The sequence below is a fragment of the Talpa europaea genome, assembly GCF_964194135.1.
Source record: "Talpa europaea genome assembly, chromosome: 4".
Lineage (NCBI taxonomy): Eukaryota > Metazoa > Chordata > Mammalia > Eulipotyphla > Talpidae > Talpa > Talpa europaea.
Genome location: NC_140070.1, coordinates 100,902,152 through 100,921,321, shown reverse-complemented (window position 1 = coordinate 100,921,321; position 19,170 = coordinate 100,902,152). Strand labels below are relative to the sequence as shown.

The window sequence follows — 19,170 nt, the reverse complement described above, 5'->3', positions numbered from 1 at the left end:
TTGCAAGCTATGAAGCAGCTAACAGGACAAAATAAATGTACAAAATTGCTTATGCCTAGAAATGAATACAATGAAAAAATGTAAATTATCTTTTTATATACTCATGAGTAAAAGTTTCTGTGGTACGACAGGATAAGAATATTTGTGACTAGCTAACTTTATTGGTTTTATCATCATTCTAGTTCTGCATTTACTAGATGGGTTATTTTCAACAAATCATTTAACTTCTCTTCAATTTCCTATGCAGGAACAATGGCATTATTAAAAACTTTATGAGAATTAAATGAAATATGTAGTTATAATTTCTGGCAACCAACAAAAACACCTCAATAAAGGTTAAATAATCATATACTCAAGGCAAAGGGTTTTCTCTTAGGGTGTTTAGACTATCTGCAGGGAGAGATCTCACACGGTGCTTTTTTTAACACTCTTGTAACTATTCCAAGTTTCTGAATTCCTCACTATGTTGCCCACCTCCTTACCATTTCATCTGCCACATCCTTTACTAGAAAGCTTTTCTCCCACGAACTGCCTGTTTGTTCTTGGAGTGTTGGTTTATCAAAAATTCTGTTAAGTTTTTCTTGATATGACACCACCATCATCCCACACAATTTATTACACTGTCTTGCACACTATCTTTGGACCTTGGACATATTTTTAATGTTTCATTTATTATAATAAGTTGCAATTCCTGTATTTTTCTGGTATTTTGTTTCATCCACGATATTGTGAGTTTTTTGTGGTATTCATTTTTGTAAATCCACCATCTATGTAATCTTTCATTTACAAAACAGTGAACGCCCCATTGGATGCTTCGGGACCGGGAAGTGGCCTGACCTTCTGTGACTTCTCCCAACCTGCCTCATTTGTAAAATGGGGGCTATAATTGGCACACGGTTGTTACTTGAAATCCAGGCGATAGCAAGGACCCTAGCACGGTGGCCCCAGATCATGGGGGCGCGGTGACCAAGAACAGGAGGAGGCAAAGAAGCAGGCCAGTGCTGCCCAGGAAGGCTGGACAGCGAGCTCAGCGGAGAAAACCGACCCCACTGCGCAGGTGCACGCAGGAGGGGGTGGGGTGCCCGTTTTTTGGGCTGCTAGTGCAGTTCCGGGGGTCAACTCGCGGCTGGGGCCGCCGTCTGTCGCGGAGCTGACGTCATCGTTGTGCGCTGCCACGTCTGCTCTGCTCCGCGGTAATGGAGGCTGAGGTTGAGTGCTGACGGGGCCGGGCTCTGCTTCTAGCTTTAATTGTGGCTCTGACTCTGTTACTGCCCCAAGGTTTGGGTCTGGGACTGGGTCTGGTGTGGGTTTGGGTCTGGCAGCCCGAAGACTGGATACTTTTTCTCGAGTCTCCGGGCGGCGACGGCCTGGGGTCGAGCAGCTGGTTAGGAGCGCCTCTACGCGAGAGGGTGTTCTCTTGCTTGGGGTCCAGCCTGTAAAGCCGCCGCCTCCCAGGGATCCCGCCCCACCGGCTGGGCCTCCTCCATGCGTGAGTATTAGGGAGCTGCCGCCCGTCCGGGTGTCCCTGGCCTCTTTCGCACTCGGGGTTGTATGGCGGAGATCGCGACGTCTTCCCCTCTTGGGGGCCAGTCATTGAAATTTGTGATCCTTTGCCTTATGCATTGCCCCACCTTCGTTCTCGAAGTCCATCCCAGTTTTTTGCTCCGCTTTACTTTCCCTTTGCTAGAAAATTGAGTAAATACCAGCAGCCCCATATACGTCCAATGGTATGAATGCTTTGTCTCATCTGGCGTTTGTGAGTCCACAGCCAAAGGCTGCTACGAATAGGGAACATAGATTCGTCTGTAGTAACGTTTTGAGAACCAGGGTGTTTCCCAGAGTCATTAAGTTTTTAAATTGTATTGTTTAGAAAACAGACTTTATTATCCATATTGGTGGAATCATGATTTTACCATAGCTTAATGAAAACGGTTTCTTTTCAGTGAGGGTCATTATCTGTTACCTGTGTTACTTGTCTTTTTAATCCTGGGGTTTCAGACATTTCTAAATGATTTTATATACTTTCATTTTTTGAGTGGGCATTCATTTGGGCTCCTTCCAATATTTTCACTTTAACACACGGAGATACCAGTTGAACAATTTTACATTTAAGTGTTAAAAAGCCTACTAGTGTACTTTAATTCATCTTTGTCTTGACAACAATCTCTGGAAGACATGGCACACCTTTTGTTGAACAGAGCTTCATCAGAATCTAGGCTTCTAACCTATGGAATCTGAGTAGTCCTTTCATTAGAATAAAGTAGGTAATGGACAATTGGGAGCATTTGTTTGAAAATTTGGTTTTATAAGACTTACTTGCTAACTCAAGTTTTTCTGGTTGTTTTGTTACATTGCTTACTTTAACAATGGTAAACTGATATTAATTTTTTTTTGTTGTTCAGAGTTGAAACAGGTTGATAACCATTAACCTGGGTTGCAACTACAGGTGGCACTGGAAGTAGACTGGTTCCCGGACATGCCCGGTGGAAGGAGGGGCCCTAGTCGGCAGCAGCTAAGCCGATCAGCTTTACCTTCTTTACAGACTTTGGTTGGTGGGGGCTGTGGCAATGGAACAGGCCTGAGAAACAGGTAAAGAAAAAATAATGCATTATTTGTAATATCCTATGATCAGTTAGCATGGAAACTATCAACGTTATTTCTAACACTGAAATAGAAATTCTGTCCTTGAAAACTGAAAGTTCAATATTTCAGAATACTTTGGAGGTAAAAGTTGTACAATGGGGCTTACATAGTGAAAGCAGTTCAGTTCATTTTAGTTATTAAAAGAAGGGGAAAGTGAATAAAAGTATAAGGCCAATATGATTTACCTACTTACTAGCATTCTTTTGTCTTTTTTTTTGAGGACAAATTAAAATAGTCAACAGCTTATAAATTATGTCATATTCTATCAGTGATCTTAAAAAATTGTTCAAAGAGTGGTTTGAAGTTAATGAACTGTAGCTATAGTCTAATCATCTTAAAATTTGTGTCATATGAGAATAAAGAATTTGATCTTTTTAATGGAAATTTGTCTCTGATCCTAATTTCCTTTTTAAAAGTTATTATTTTATTGAGGTAACATTGGCTTACAATATTTTTGGTATTTTGGAAATATAGGAACCCCCCTCAAGTATCACTGTTATAGTGTACCCATCACCAATTCACCCATAGTCAATTGTGCTTCCTTCTCTCTTTCTCTGTTCCTAATTTCAGCGTTAGGATGAATTATTTCTAAGCTTATCCAGGATATGAGGTGGTTTGATCATGTAGCAGTGGAAGGTGATGACTTTTGCCTGATGCACTGTTTTATCAAGAAAATTTCTGCTTCCTCCCTCTATAGAGTTTTTTCTTGCCTTGATTCTAATTTTCTCATTCTTTTTATTATTTTTTATATTTATTTTTAATATATGACTTTATAATATCTCATTCTTATTTATTTTTGATTCTTATTTATTTTTAATATATGACTTTATAATATTTCAAAAGCACATCTTAATTCAAACTAATACCTTTAAATAGCAAAAACTCATTTAATTTATGAGGTGTATAAGGTAAACAATGTAGGCCATTTTATATTTATAAATACAAACCATTGTATAATAAATGCACAATAAAGATGACAGTGATAGTCATTTTTAAGGGTGAAAACTTAAACTTTAAAGGGCTGCTTTTCTGAATCTGTATAATTTGAGGGTTCTCTATGAATTTCATTTCTAGAATCTCTGTATTCAAACTTACCCACTTTCATGCCCCAAGGTGGGAAGTGGTAGGTAGATACCTGTAGAAATACAATTTATTGTCTGCTCCTCTGCTCAGAAGTAACCTTGTGTCTGTCCAGTCTACACTCAGCACTTTTTTTTCATGAGCAGTACATCATAGGAAGGAGCATTACAACTTCTTGCATCCCAAAACTTGACAGTGTTATCTAAAGCTGTTGCTCATATGTAGGAGACCACTTTACTGGTGTGACCCATCCTATATATGAAGTTAGGGACAGCAGCACCCAAGAATCATTTTTTATTCAGGTGCTAAGCGTTTACAAAGTAGAGAATAGAAGATGCACTGAAACACTTTTTTTCCTGTCAAAGTTGACTTAAGATTGCCAGACTCAATATCTTACATCCTAATTGTGGAGTCCCAAGATGCACTACAAATTTCTTCAGCATATGGCCAGAGATGGTCACTGTGGGCATCTTTGTTATTCCCAGTTGTTTTATTTACTGTTTCTTTTTCAGTCAACTTATGGATTCCTCCATTTCATCTTCATCTGTAGGGAATGTATACCAGATCTTTAGTCTCTTATCCTAGGAATCACTGTAAATTTAGTTCCTGTGCTATCAACAGCTATAGAATCCACTTCCAGCATGACCTCTGCAGCAGTACAGGGTTTCCAGTTGGTTTCTCTCTACATCCCACTCTCATATGAGAATGGTCTGATCCATAAAGGCACTCAGGAGCAGGCAAAACACACTGTCTTTTTTCACCCAGGCCACATCTTTGACAACATTTGTTGTTAAATTCTGTCCCATAATTGTGTCCCGCAATTGTCATTATTGACTTTCCTTCCAAGGACCAGATCCAGGAAGTCTTATAAGAACCAGTTAAGATCCATTCCTCTACCCCTTTGATTTAACTGATTCAGACATCATGAAACACGCTTTACTCTGACTGAGGTGCAGTGTACTTCTCTATGTATTCATGGCTTCTAGTTCCACAGCCTATTCTGATGAGATGCTTTCAATTCCATGTGTTTGACTAAGGGTATTTACAGAAACTTGCCCTTGAGAATGAAATCAAACCACATTTTGGGCCTCCAGCAATTTATAGATGATGTTATTAAGGTTAGCAGTTTCAGAGGCTGCAGAGATTGAGAAGGCAACATCATCTATCAGATATTTTTTTCAGTGGGGAAGAATGTCTGCAACTGAGCCACGACACAAGTACATACAAGATTTGCCTATAGAAGTAGTGTAATAGTCAGACAACAGACATCTTGATCTCTTACAGCTACAGAAAAGAGGCAATTGAAATTAGACTTCACAGGTAAATAAACTTTTCAATTAGAAAAAATAAGGTGGTCATGCTGTTGCATGGACTGGGCTGCCACTTTCTTTCTCCTCACTTCCTCAGCTGATTCTATTTTTCAAAGTTTGAAATCACTAATAATGATTGTAGCCATTTCTGGCCCTTCTGATGTTATTTGTGTACTTTTCTCTTTCTGGCTTGCCCTACTTTTTTCTTTGAATTTCCAATCCAAGATCTTAAAAATCAGTTCTGATCTCATCACTTCAGTGGGACTCTCCGAGAAATTCCAGTTTGAGGGGATTTTTCTAGTGTCTGATTCTCAGACTAATTTTCAATTCTAATTTTATGTTTATATATGTTTGCAAACTACTTAGAATTTACTGTAGAGTATTATTTCTTATTCTGTTGTGCTTTGGATTTTCTCACTTAAAAAAGTCATACTTTATGCTTCATAGCAGGATGTTGAAAATAAATGAAGTAGTAAATTGCAGTAGCTTTAAAAAACTTTATTCTGAATTTTTCAAAATTTCTACAATATGTGTTATTTTATCTTTAAAAAAATGAAGAGAATGAGAATATGTGAATATGCTTTTGAAGAAAGATACATGTAACATAGATACTGAGGTGAAAATGTTTCCTATTTGAAGTATAGGCCTTAATTTTACTAATTAAAATTTTACTAAGATCAAGGTATCTGTTGTCTATTACTCTATTTCTCTAGGCTATCAACTTAGTGACTTGGTACTTTCAAATTGCAATCACAGATCATCTATTGTGGTGAAGTAGGGATGCTTGGGTGGTGGGTAAGAATGGTAACAACACCTGAAGGGGAAGATCCTATACCTCTACCAAACAACATTATAAAACATTGTTACCTCAATGAAAAAAAAACAAGAAAATCATAGCCAAGCGTAGGTAGGATTCTAGCTAGCTAAAAAATTCTAATTCTGCCTCTGTCTTTACTCTAGCACTTCTTTGTTCATGTTCTTCTACTTTGACTTTGACAATTCCCCTAGATAACTGTGTTTTCAAACTGTTCCATAGAATCTCTTCAGTGTGTGGGGCTGCCATTGGAGAGCTTAGAAGGGAGAAAGAGGCAAATAGGCCTAGCAGTGCAGGCCTCAGGTTTCCCAGTCCTTTCTTCATCAGACTAACTTCTCTGTGTTTTAAATATTGGGATACTGTGTAAAATATCTTTTGGGAGAAAATAAAATGTTCTACTCTTACAAATGGACCAAAGCCATATTCCTAGACGGTTTTGCTTGCACTTGAAGTCTGCAAATATATTGGCAATTAGAAACATTTGGTAAATACCTCTGCTATTAAATGGACTTAGCTATAATCATGTATTCTTTTCTGTGCTTTTTTGTATCTCTTTTACTTGGCTTTCAAGGTTCTAGTCATGATAGCCTTGATCTACCATTCTCTACCTGCTCTTGTCTTTTAGCAATTAATTGGGGTGGTGGAAAGAACATATTTTAGATATGTTTAGACTTTTACATTTGGGTGGCAGAGAAGGTATTTTATATATGTTTTGATGTTTAGAATAAAGTAAAACATGGTTGTGATCATTGTGCTTTGAGAGTTACTAAAACTGTTATTGAATGATTATTTTGGAAGAGGGCATTCCATATTTGGTTATTGATAGGAAAGGAGCTGCTAGAAGAGGTGGTTAGATCATGGGGAAGAGGTATAAAAATTTGGATAAAGCAGTGATAGATAGCCTAGACTATAGGTTTAGGAAGTATGTGTGCAAAGACATTGTCCAGATGAGAAGAACTCATTTCTGGGGTATCCATAGATTATTGATAGACATAGGTATTTGCTTAAGTGTGATATAGTTGGATAATTGATTCTGCAAACCAGGTCAGCTGGTAGGTGTTTTGTGATATACAAAATTTGGATTGGTAAAGTTCAGCTTGCAAATATCAATGAGCTCTTTGGTGACACAATCAAGATTGAAATCTATAGTTCTTTCTCTTGCTTTCAGCCTGTTTCTTGGAACAATGTGCTTAGATTATTATCTTCTACAGAGGAGGACAATCTGTGAATTTCTGAGTGTCCTCGAGAGCTTTTATTTGAGGGAGACTCTTAATTTGCTTTTTTTCTTTGTTTTCTCCTTGTGAGTACTAGGTTCATAGTACTGCGTGATCATGTCTACATTTTAACTGCTTTCTCTGTCCCTTCTAGTTCCTCTTTATCCTTTTGAATATTTCCTGCTTTATCCATTTGCTTAACTAAATTCTGATGCTGCTGGCTTCATAAACGTTGGTTCCAGGTCTGCTTTAGTAATTCTTTCCTGCACACAAACTTTATATGAAAAGGACAAAGCAGGTATTGAACATAAATAATTTTGGCTCATTTTAGGCATAGTGAGCCATTCTTACTATTTATGAATATTTTTATATCAGCAGAAGGAAGTATTTACCAGTTGGATCTAAATGCCAACACTGTAAGCAGGCCTTGCTGAACACCTGTTTTACTTTTGGGAATCTGTAATTTTGGTACTAAAAGCAGAGTGTGCCTGTATAATCAGCTCCCGGTAAAAACTTTGGGTATTGAATCTCTTTTGAGCCTTTCTGGTATACAGGTCATTCCTGTATAGTTATTAGTTGCTAAAGTAGTTATGGGTGCCCTGGTTTCCTCCAGACTTGCCCCCATTACCGTTTTTCCCCTTTGCTGATTTTGATTTGTATCCTTTTGCTACAGTAGATCTTGGCTATGAACACAGGTATATGCTCTGTCCTTGAGGAGTCCTAGTGAATCATCAAACCTGGGCATAGTCTTGAACCACTCTTTTTTTTTTTTTTTTTAAAGATTTATTTATTTATACATACAATAACTGGGGTACAGGCCAGAGGTATGGGGGTGGGGGTGAGAGGATTCACTAGAGACAGAGTAGGGAACAGAACAGGTAGATTGACCGAAATACACTGCTGAGGAGAGCAGCAGGCGAGTCAGAAGAGGTCTGCTGCACCATGTGGGTATCTCCCTGGCCAGGGATCGAACTTGTGCTGCAGTGGCTGTGGATAGCTTCATAGATTGCGTCTTAACCCCTTATGCCACCAGGGAGGCCCAAGAACCACTCTTTAAGGAGAATCCATTTCAAGCCCTTGTGTTATAGATGAAGAATCTGAGACTCAGGGTTATAAGGTTTTCTTAAAGACCATCCTGGCTAATGGAAAATCTGGGGCCAGAACTATATCACATTGTATTTCAAATATTTGTCATTTTACTTTTCTTGAATCCACTTTTATTTCTCTTAGAGGAATAATACGTTAACATTTCCTAAGTAATATATCTGTTACTAATCTTCTGAAATGTATTGAATAAGTTTATTTTAGCTATATAATTTTTGGTTTCACAAACTTTGATCTTAATCTCCTTTTAAGCTTCCAGCTACTGTTGTTCTTTGCCATTGATGTGCCAGCTCACTTTATGTGAGCTTTTTCTTTGTCTTCTGGCTTGAAGTTTAATAACCAAGATTGTATAAAGTATCATACATGTAAGCCTTTGTATTTTGTTTTGAGTATCTTTCTTGAAGCCTAACATTTTATTGAGTATTAATGGCAGAATCACATTAATTTGCTTTACTTGTGCAAAATCCCATAAGAACCTACTTAACCTTTAAATCATAACAAATAATTAAGCATGCTTTCTCACTTAATATATTGTTGACTGAAGAGGAATAAGAATTTCTGGATTGTTCTAGAGTAGAGACTCCTAATCTTGTAACAAGTCATCAGAATTTTAATTCTGTAGCTATGATCAGCTGTAATAAGGGGCTAGATTGGCCACTTGCATTAATTCCTTCCTTTATAGTCCAGCAATGTGTACAACTCCAGATGCCACCTTTCATGTTGTTTTCTGTGTAAATGATAGCTCATGGAGTTGTGCAGTGCTGTGACCCATCTCCCAGACCAGATCAGAGGACTGTCGTGTTTTAATGATTGGTTTGTGATTGATCAAGTAAGGTTGTAAAACCTGCTGGTAGTTCACAGTCTACTCTTTAGTAGACTTAATCTATTGGAATATACTCTGGAAGGAGAGGAAAAAACTGTTACATATTTTTCCGACCCTCTTCTCATCTCTGTTCTTTCCTTTTTTCTCCTGAATTTCTGCAATGGTCTTCTTAACTTTTCAGAATGGGCAGAGTGAGCAGAGTGTTCGTTCGCATTAGACACTTAAAGAACTAAATGGCCCACACTATGTTAGAATTCTATATTTGGAATTTTTAGAGAAAAAGAGTAATGTGAATATAATTCCAAATCAAGCCTCTTTTCCTTGTTCTGTAAACAGACCCTTTTATCTCTGTAACTATTACCAAGTGTACAAACAATAGGAAATTTTGTTCTCCACCCCAACTTATCAGTTTAGATAGTCCAGCTATTTCTAACCTGCAAGAGTTGGAAGAAAGAACAACACAAAGATAGGAATTTAAATCTCAGTATTTCAACTTTATATTAAGACCTCTGTCTTTTTCATGACTGCACTGTGTGCTGTCTTAATCTAAATATATATATTTGCAGTGAACTAGGATAAATACTCTCTTTCCTTAAGATTGTGATCTAATAGACAAGACATAGATGTATACAAAAATTATGTAACAGTATAGTATGGAAAGTGCAAAAAAAGTAATAGGTTGAATATGACAGAGGAAAGATGAATCAGTTTTGGCTGGGTCAGAGTCCGCTTCATAGAAGATATATTTGTTCATCTTAAAATGCCTGAAGGATCTTGTCAGCAAATGTGTACATGAAGGGTTAAGGAAGGTGTTTCTGATAAAAGGATTAGGTGTACAAAGAATAGTGTGTGTATTGTTAGATAGCTAATAGCATGGCTTTTATAAAGGATGCATGTGAAAGAGTGATAAGAGGCAGCAGAGAGGACTTATTGGATGTACTAAATTTTTAAAAATATTATCCTATTGGCAATGGAGCGCCACTGGGGATTTTGGACAAGAGGATAAAGCTGTCAGGCTTTCACTTCATAAAGATCTCTGAAGGCAGCTTGGAGAAGTGGGTAAAAAATGAAGTCAAATTTAATTTAGGTAAAACATAGGGTATGTTTGAAAAAGTACTATGGGTTTAGACAGGAAGGTACAGTTTGGAAAAGTTTCATAAAGTGGAATCTAAAGATTTAGAGAGTGATTGGATGAATATAAGAAGCAGAAGGCAAGTTCTAGAATAACTCCCAAGTTTCTGATATGAACAGTTAACTGGTTAGACTGTGGACTAGGATCAGGATTATAGGAGAAAACCCGGAGATATCCAGTATGCAGCCTGATAACGTAGGTCTTAAAATTCAGCAGAAAACTCTATGGAGAGAAATTTTAGTCTTCAGCATGCAGGAGATAATGGAAGCCATGATCACCTATTAGATCAGTGAGCAAGAGAGTACAAAGGGAAAAGGCCGATAGTTAAAGGGTAGGTGGAGGAGGAAGCAAGAATCGTCTGTACTGTATGACACTGAATGGTATTACCATTTGATTTTACCATAGTTTTCTCTTTCAGGAATGGTAGCGCTATTGGCCTTCCAGTCCCGCCTATCACAGCCTTAATCACCCCAGGTCCTGTTCGTCATTGCCAAATACCCGATTTGCCTGTGGATGGGAGCCTGCTCTTTGAATTTCTCTTTTTCATCTACTTGCTGGTTGCTTTGTTCATTCAGTACATCAACATCTATAAAACAGTGTGGTGGTACCCTTACAATCATCCTGCTTCTTGTACTTCACTGGTAAGTCCTAATAGGCCTCTAAATTCTTCATGTTACTTAGCCAAGAAAAAATTGGAAAGTCTGTGTATGAATTACTTTTCTTAGTAATTTTTCTTCTAATAAAGTTATTTGTTAAACTACATGTTACTTTCAGAAATATGTCAGAATAAGATTGTTAAAATATAAATATCTCAGGGGCCTCCCTGTTGGTGCAGGGTTTAAGTCTCAGCACTATGAAGCTATTGGCAGCCACTGCAACATGAGTTCGATCCCCAGCCAAGGAGCTAACCCACATATAGTGCAGCAGACCTCTCCTGTCTCGCCCACTGCTTCCCTCAGCAGTGTCTTTCAGTAAGTCTGCCTGTTCTGCTCCTCACTCTGTCTCTGGTGCATCCTCTTCTCTCCCCCCGCCCCCCCATCTTTGGCCTGCACCCCTTGTATGCGTAAATAAATAAAATAATCTTAGATACATATGTGTATATATAAATATTTTACTTTGATCTATGACTAGAAGAAATAAAAATGAAGAAAACATTTAAATAATTCATTATAATAACACAGGAAGGTTTTGATATTTAGCTTTCTCTACACAATGTTAAATTTGTTGGAAGTTTAAAGTGCCAATATGATTAAATTCTAGCAATGCTAGCTTTTTAATAACTGTATTAGGGTAATGATATCTTCTAATAGAAATAAACCCAAAATTGTAGAATGCTTCAAACACAAAACAGTCTGAGACAGTTCTCCTGGTTGGCAGGAGTAGGATAATTCCATGTGGTCAGTAGGGGAGCCAGGCTGGTGGAGACTGTATTTCAGTCTGTGTCCGCCAGGGTAGCTGTGGTCCATCCCTGTCAGCCAGAAAGGGAAAAGAGCATATGTAAATATAGAGGAGAGTTTCATACCATTGTCACACATGTCCCCTCCTGACTGCTTGGGATGCTGGAAAATAGAGTCCTTCAGTTGAGTGCATTGTTACCCTAAGTAAAATTGGGTTCTATTACAAAATAAAATTGAGACAGGAACAGTCTATCTAACTAGTTTTTACGTTTTTTTTTTTTTTTTTTTTTCCATAAAAGTATGTTGTAAGTCTCTTCTACACTCTTTCCAGTTGTTAGGAGGCCTGTCAAAATCTTGATGGAGAGAAGATTCTCCATAGATGGTTATATAAAATAATAAGTAAAGCAGGTCAGTTGCTGAGACAGGTAAGTAGTTGGCAATAGCAGATTTAGTTGGTTAATGGAAATATGCTCTCAGAGAAAGAAGATGATTGCCCTGGGTAGTTTATATGTCTCGGCCTTATAAATAATTTTTAAAATCCTCCCTAGCCAGCTGATCATAGGAAATATGGACCAAAATATTCAAGGTAGTATAAATGGGAATAAAAATTTTTGTTTTAAATATTTGTTACTTTGTTGTTCCTGGAATTAAGTACTGAAATGTTTCTTTCCACATTGGCTATCTACTAAATATCACATGAGGAGAATTTCATTTTCTTAAGAATTATAATGAATCAATGCCCAATTGTATGTTTTTTGTTTGTTTGTTTTTAATGGTCTTTTCTTTGGCCACAGTGTTAGAAAATGAAGTTGGATTAGATCATCTTTAAAGCTTCCTCCAGTGATGTATATCTATAAGTAAATACCTCACTAGCTTAACAGTGACATTGGCAAACATTTGTTAAACTTTTACTATGTTCTTTGCAAGTGTTAGCTCATTTACTGTTTCTTGAAACAGATAAGTCCTACTCTATGACTTCATTGTATAAATGAGGAATGAGATCTAGAAATTATGAAACTGACTCAGAATCAGATAGTCCAAAGTGGGCACTCAAATACAGACCTATTAAGCTTTGATTTCCGTATTTAGTCTATGCTTACTGCATAAATATTGTTGAGTAGTTCATTATAAAATTTCCTTTGACATCCGTGGAAACTTACTTGTTGCATTTTCAGGCTAATTCAGGAGCTCTTCTCCCAGACCACCCTCTCTGGCTATAGTTCTTTTAAAAACTCCCTATAGATGTTGCCTTGAAACTAAGGGAGCAAGTGCTGCTGTCGTAATCAGGAAGCTGCTGCTATCGCTGCTGACTCTAAGTATGCTGCCTTTGCTCTGGTTCATACTATGCATGGCTGCCTTTGATCCTACCCCACTCCCCTCTTCATTCAGTTTTGAATTCAAGTTTTATGTGATGTTTGTGGTTGGCAAAAACTACATCGTAACTAGAATGTTAGTTTCAAGAAAGTCTGGAAGGCATTCTTAAAGGACATTATTGCCTAGACTATCTCACTTATCTACCAACATGTGATTCTGGCTAACTAACACAAAGCTTAAAATTCAGTTGTAAAGCTAAAAGAAAAATACATGGAAAAGTAAATAAGATTTTAGCCCATGTATCTGAAAGGGGCTTGAATTGGTAAACTGTTCAAAGATGAGTGGACTGCCAGATACCTAACTACTTCCTGTCACTGAAGGTGTTTAAACCTAAAAGGTGGCTACCCAGCTGGGATGCCCTGGAAGAAGCTTACATCTCAGTTAGGTGGTTTGTTTCTTCATGTTAATGTAATCCTAAATCAGAAATTTATCAGATGTATATGTTAGGTTTGTCTTTTTCCATTTCAAGATCTTAATAATTACCAGAAAGAAAATATGGACACTTGAATATGTAAGTACTATTCTGGCTGTCAAGCAATTAGCTGACTGCTCCTAACTCTAAAAAACATAGAAGTAGGACAGTAACTTATTCAGTCAGAAGTGGAGGACTCTGATTAATATTTTGGGTAATAGAGAATTACAATCATATATATATTACCAGTTTTCAGTTATTTAGAATATAGCAAAAGTTGCTTAATGATAAGATACATTAGGCACTTATATCTTCTGATACAAAAAAATGTGTTAGATGCACTAGTGATGCATAAATAAGACCTAGACATTAGCTAGGGTCTAGTGAAATTTGCTTCTGTTGTTTTGGAGGAGTGAGGTCAGTAATGAGATGTCTGAAAAGTAAGAGAGGATAAATATTGGTAAAATCCAAAGTATTTAGAAGGAAAAGGAAATGCTCTAAGGAGTGGTAAGCCAGCATTCTGGTTCCTCTATCTTTAAAATATATCCCAAATCTGGTCCACTGTGACTGACCCTTTGTCAATCCATCATCACTTTTCACTGAATTAAAAGCAATAGCCTAAACTGATCTTGTTCTCACGACAGTATATTTTCCACATAACAGCCAGCAGGACATTTTGAAAATATAAATAGAATCATAGTACCTTTCCTAAAACACACAGGACTTTGCTTTAGGAGGAAATATGGACAAACTCAATCCTCAGTTACTTACTATTTCACTCCAGCCTTCTTGCTGTTTTTCATACTTACCAGTCATATTTTTCCTGCCATGGGGGCTTTGTGATTATGTTTTCCTCTACTTGGGACTCTCATGCCAGATCTTGGCATGACTGCTACTTTTTTCTCATTTAGCTCTTAGCCCAAATGCTATCTTGTCAGGGATACCCTTCCTAATCCAATTTAAACTGGCACTTTACCTCTCCTTCTAGTTGTTATTTATCACCATTTTATCTTTACCAGCAGTTATAATTTCAGAAATGTTTTCTAAAGGGTTGCCATTACTCTTCCCCTTTAAATAAATTTATTAAAGATACAGATTTAGCCTCTGTAACAGGGTGGCTAAAATGGAGTGAAAGCTTGTTTCCCCATTAAATAAAAAGTACTTGATAGGCCATTGTGACAACTCTTTTTATCTATTTCTGTATCATCCCCAACATGCTTCTTCCAAACTGTGGTCCAGGGTAGCTGCTCCAACTCCTGTCATCATATTCAGCCAATAAGAAGGAAGAAAAGAGAAATAGACAGCTTCTTCTTTTAAAGGGGTGGTTTGGGAGTTGTACACATCACTTCCCCTCATGTTCTTTGGTTGCAAGTAGATGTTGCAAGGGAAACTGGGAAATGAATATTTAGTTAACTAGGAGCTGGTGCCTATTTAAATCCTGCTATGAAGGCAGACGAAACAACTAGTAATCTTACTAATCCTACTAAGATCCAGGAGAGGTGGAACCTTGTTTATTATTCTTCAGCACTTTGTTCTCAGTATGAAGAAGAGTACCTAGCACATTGTAGATACCTACTACATTTTTATTGAATAAATTAATTGAGAAATTCAGTTTTTTATTCTGGAAGGACTGTGGAAACCCATGGACCTTTTGATTATCAAAATGAAAATATATTCCAGTTTTATTGCTGACTACTTTTTATTTTCTTTATTATCATAGTTTTATATATAGACTGAGAACTAGAAGGATCTATACACAGCATCTAGGTAATGCTTTCATTTTAAAGGAGGAAGAAATTAAATACAAGGCATGCTTCTAAATTAAGTTAAGGAAGAAGACAGTGTAATTGATGTATCAGCTAGTAGGAATTTTAGGTTAGTAGATATCTAATTATATTAACATAAACTTGCATAGAGAGGCCAACAACTCTAACTCCTAAAGATTGAAAATTCCAACTGATCCATTAAATTTGTGGTGCATAATAAATGACATTTTAGGTAAATCATTCTTACACAATTCTGTGTTTTGTTACGTCAAAGCTGTAATCTTTTCCTTTTAATTTAGTAAGCTTTCAAAAAAGGAAAGGAGGGCCTCCCCAATGGCGCAGCGGGTTGAGCACAGCGCTGTGAAGCTGTCCCGCAGCCTCTGCAGCATGAGTTTGATCCCCGGCCAGCCAGGGAGAAACCCACATGGCGTGGCAGACCTCTCCTGCCTCGCCTTCTGCTCCCCTAAGCAGTGTATTTCGGTCCGTCTGCCTGTTCTGCTCCCCACTCTGTCTCTGGTGAATTCTCCCATCCTCCCGCGCCTCTGACCTGTACCCCAGTTCTTGTATAAATAAATAAATTAAAAAAAAAAAAAGGAAAGGAATACATTCCAGATAGTTTAAATAGTGTTTGAGAAGCTAAGCGATTTGTCATAAAAGAAATAGAAGGTAGGTAACCTCTTTAAGATCTCTCAAATTCCTGTGGTCTGTAAGTATAAGGTGACACAAGATTTTTGAAGGGGCAATCCTTTCCTTGTACTAGTTCCAGTTGGATACTCATATTTCTTTCTGATGCAGTTATTTGTTTCTATTGTAGAATTTTCATCTCATTGATTACCACCTGGCAGCATTCATCACAGTGATGCTTGCGAGGAGGCTTGTATGGGCCCTCATCTCAGAGGTAACAGCTCATTCCCTATATTCTATCACTTGTAGAGTTAGTTACTAAAATGGGTTCAGGTTGAAAATGTGAAATGTTTAAATATAATTGCATATGGTTATAAATCTCTTCACTCCCAATGTATTGTGCTATTATTTTCAAAGGTTTTTCTACAGTATATTTAAAACCCACATGTGAAATATTTCTAGAGAACTATTAAAAATCTCATTTGTCTGGTAGGAGCTTGTTTTCAGCTTCTGACTTCTTCACTACAATCTTTAAAATAGTAACAGTTACAGTAAATATAGGGTGATTATAGATATGTAGCAATATCTAACTATTGATATGATATGAAGAGTTATATGTAAATAAACAGTTGCATCTCAAACATTGTTTCAGTACCCATCTGAAAAATTGAAATTATATACCATCTGTGGAGTTCTTAGCAATAGACTTCTAGAATTTTAAAATAATATCATTTAAATTTGCATAAGACTAATCTTGGAGATTAGATACTTACATTATAGTGGGCAGTGGAAAAAATAATTTGGACATTAAAAATCATCTTTTTCAAATTAAATATTGACAGAATTCACCACTGGTATCATTTTTTTTATAAATCTGTAAACTCTAATGAGGAAGGTAAACATTTTCTTAAGATTTTGTTACCATGTGCCCTATAAGTGATTGTAAAAACAAGAAATGTTAACTTCGCTAAAATGGCAAGTAATTTTTATCTTGGAATTTATAAATCAGGTAAAATTTAAAATGAAAGTTACTATAATTTCAGATAGCTGACAGTTATTTTCTTCTGAAACATACATGGACAGTATGAGTTTATAAGCTCTAAATTTTAAGAATCTTATTTCTACACACTGAGTAAATGCAGATATTAATTCATAATCTGAAAGCCTTTGAAGTTAACGGACAACCTTGGTAGGAGGATCATTTATTTGTCACAGTGGAGAAAGCTATAACCTTTTCTCCTTGACTTTTTATTTAGGTCATGATAATAGATGCTTGCTATAGGCTGTATTGAAAAACTATGTTCTTTCTTTAGAGGAACTCAGTGGGATTTCAATTTTACATCTGTTAAAACGGGGAATGATTTTGTTTTGTCCTTTCAGTTACTTAGAAATGGTACTTGTGTATGTCAAGTTAATATGTTCAGTTACTGTGTAAGTGCTTCATAACTGCGGTTTCTACTTGGAACTATAAGGACTTTAACTTGAAGTGCTGTCTTGTTTCTCTTTTTAATGGTTTAGTACCCCTTATGGGCTATAGTTGGAGAATCTATTAGCTGTTTCCTAAAGAAACCTGAAATTCTTACTGGGAACAGAATATTTAAGCTAATACAAATGATTTCTAGTCAGAGTTAATGTATGCAAAGAGTAACGTCTGTCAGAAAGGGAATGTTCAGATAATCATGGTATGTCTACACAGTGGAATAGCATGCAACCATTAAAAAGATGAAAATGTCTTTCTGTATTGACAAACTAGATTCTAAGTGAAAAAGCCAGATACAGAATAGTGTGAAAATAAGGTAGGTTGACAGAACAAAATACCTATGATTTATATATGAATAAATTATCTCTAGAAGGACATACAGACTTACAATGGACAATCTGGTTGGTAGTTGGGGAAACAGGGCCAGAAGAAGGGAAACTTCATTGCGAACTCTGTTTTATGCTTTGTAGCTTGAAGAATGTCAATATGTTACCTATTTTTATATTAAAAGCAAGAGGTTTATAGTGATTCTATTCCTAAAAAAACTAAATTAGGTGATAAGACCCTTCATAAATTATCTTTCCTTCCATTAAAATATATTTGCCTTTTTTTTTTTTTTTTTTTTTTTGCTTATAACACAGAAAGGATCCCTACCCTGAGAAAGAGCAGTCATTTTTAAGGAGAGGCTAGAGGTAATTAATTTAGAAAGCTATATACTATTCTGGGAGGAATACCTCTCCAACCAGATAGACATTGTTTATTCACCTCCAGGTCAACTCTACAAGTGTACTTACTCAGCAAATTAAAAAAAAATTCAACTATTCTTTCACCAACTTGAGGCAGCTCACTTTTTTAAAAATTGAGTTGTTTTTCTAAGTAGTGCATTTTATTGGAAAACACTAATATATAAAGCAGGAAAAAATGTAAATTATTCAAAACCTCATTATTGAAAGAAGCATGTTTTGGTATATTTCTTTCCAATCTCTATATGCATGTAGAGATTTTATGTATATATATATATATATATATATATATATACACACACACACTTTTGATTATATAGTATTATGCATATTTACATATTTGGGATATTATCTATATATTGTCAGGATATTTGTGTTTGGAATATTTTTCTACTCCTTACCTAGCTGATTCTTGCTTGTCCTTGAGTTCTCAACTGAAATATCACTTCATCTAAAAGCCTTCCCTAGGTTAGAGTCTCCAGTTTTTTGCTCTCTATAGGAGCCTACTTTTTACTGCAATTATAAAAGTAATTACTTGTATGAATTTTAATACTTGTCTGTCTTTGTTTGCCAGCTTTACAAAGACAGAGGTTTTGTTTGTCTTGGTTACCAATATGTCCCCAGGACCTGGTACAGTATCTGTCACACATAGCACAATGATTAACAGCTTGTGCTCTAGAAAGAGACAAAAATGATGCATACATCCAAGCTCCACTGCCCTGGTGACATTGGGCAGAAGTAGTTTTTTGGTTTTTTTTTTTTTTTCCTGACCCTAAACATATGAGAATGGAGGCCTTGGAGTAATTGCATTAAATGTGTGAGGTACATTATTTGCCCTGCAGTGACTGAGGACAACTTGTATCTTCTTCACAATTTGAGGCTTAAGTAATTCATTATGGTATTAATTCAGTTGCTTCTTTGTATTTGTAAATAACTATATAACTATTATATATTGCATGTACATTATATATGCTATGTAGTATGTTGGGTAAACTAAGAAATGAACATATATAGGAGGGACCTGAAAATCTCTTCATCCCCTCCCATGTGCTTTTAACTCCAAATAATTTTCCCCCCCTTCCGGGTTATGGGAATCTACTGTTTCCCTTAACGTTGTGCTCATTGTGCCCTTACTAGTTTATTTTGAAAGAAAATGACATTGCAAAGCTTCATGTTTAGACAAGTGTGTTTTCTTACCATATTTCGTCAATTTTAAAGATGTGGTATTAAAAGAATATTTGAACAGCTGTGATA

The 19,170-nt window shown here is 36.4% G+C and overlaps 1 protein-coding gene and 1 pseudogene across 3 annotated transcripts in view; one reads left to right on the top strand and one right to left on the bottom strand.

The window, feature by feature from the left end:
• Window positions 1-2,476: 2,476 nt before the first annotated feature.
• The window catches only part of TMEM39A (transmembrane protein 39A), a gene marked incomplete at both ends in the record, with an annotated part of 30,125 nt that continues 13,431 nt past the window's right edge, over window positions 2,477-19,170 (top strand). For both annotated transcript variants that reach the window (XM_084232247.1, XM_084232246.1), the window contains 3 exons: window positions 2,477-2,589; window positions 10,539-10,761; window positions 15,884-15,967. In XM_084232247.1, the coding sequence (XP_084088373.1) occupies window positions 2,477-2,589; window positions 10,539-10,761; window positions 15,884-15,967 (420 nt within the window). The remainder of the gene's footprint in view (window positions 2,590-10,538; window positions 10,762-15,883; window positions 15,968-19,170) is intronic.
• Window positions 3,745-4,529, bottom strand: LOC311169854 (ribosome biogenesis protein WDR12-like; annotated as a pseudogene). The gene has a single exon. The product of its transcript is annotated as a ribosome biogenesis protein WDR12-like (transcript).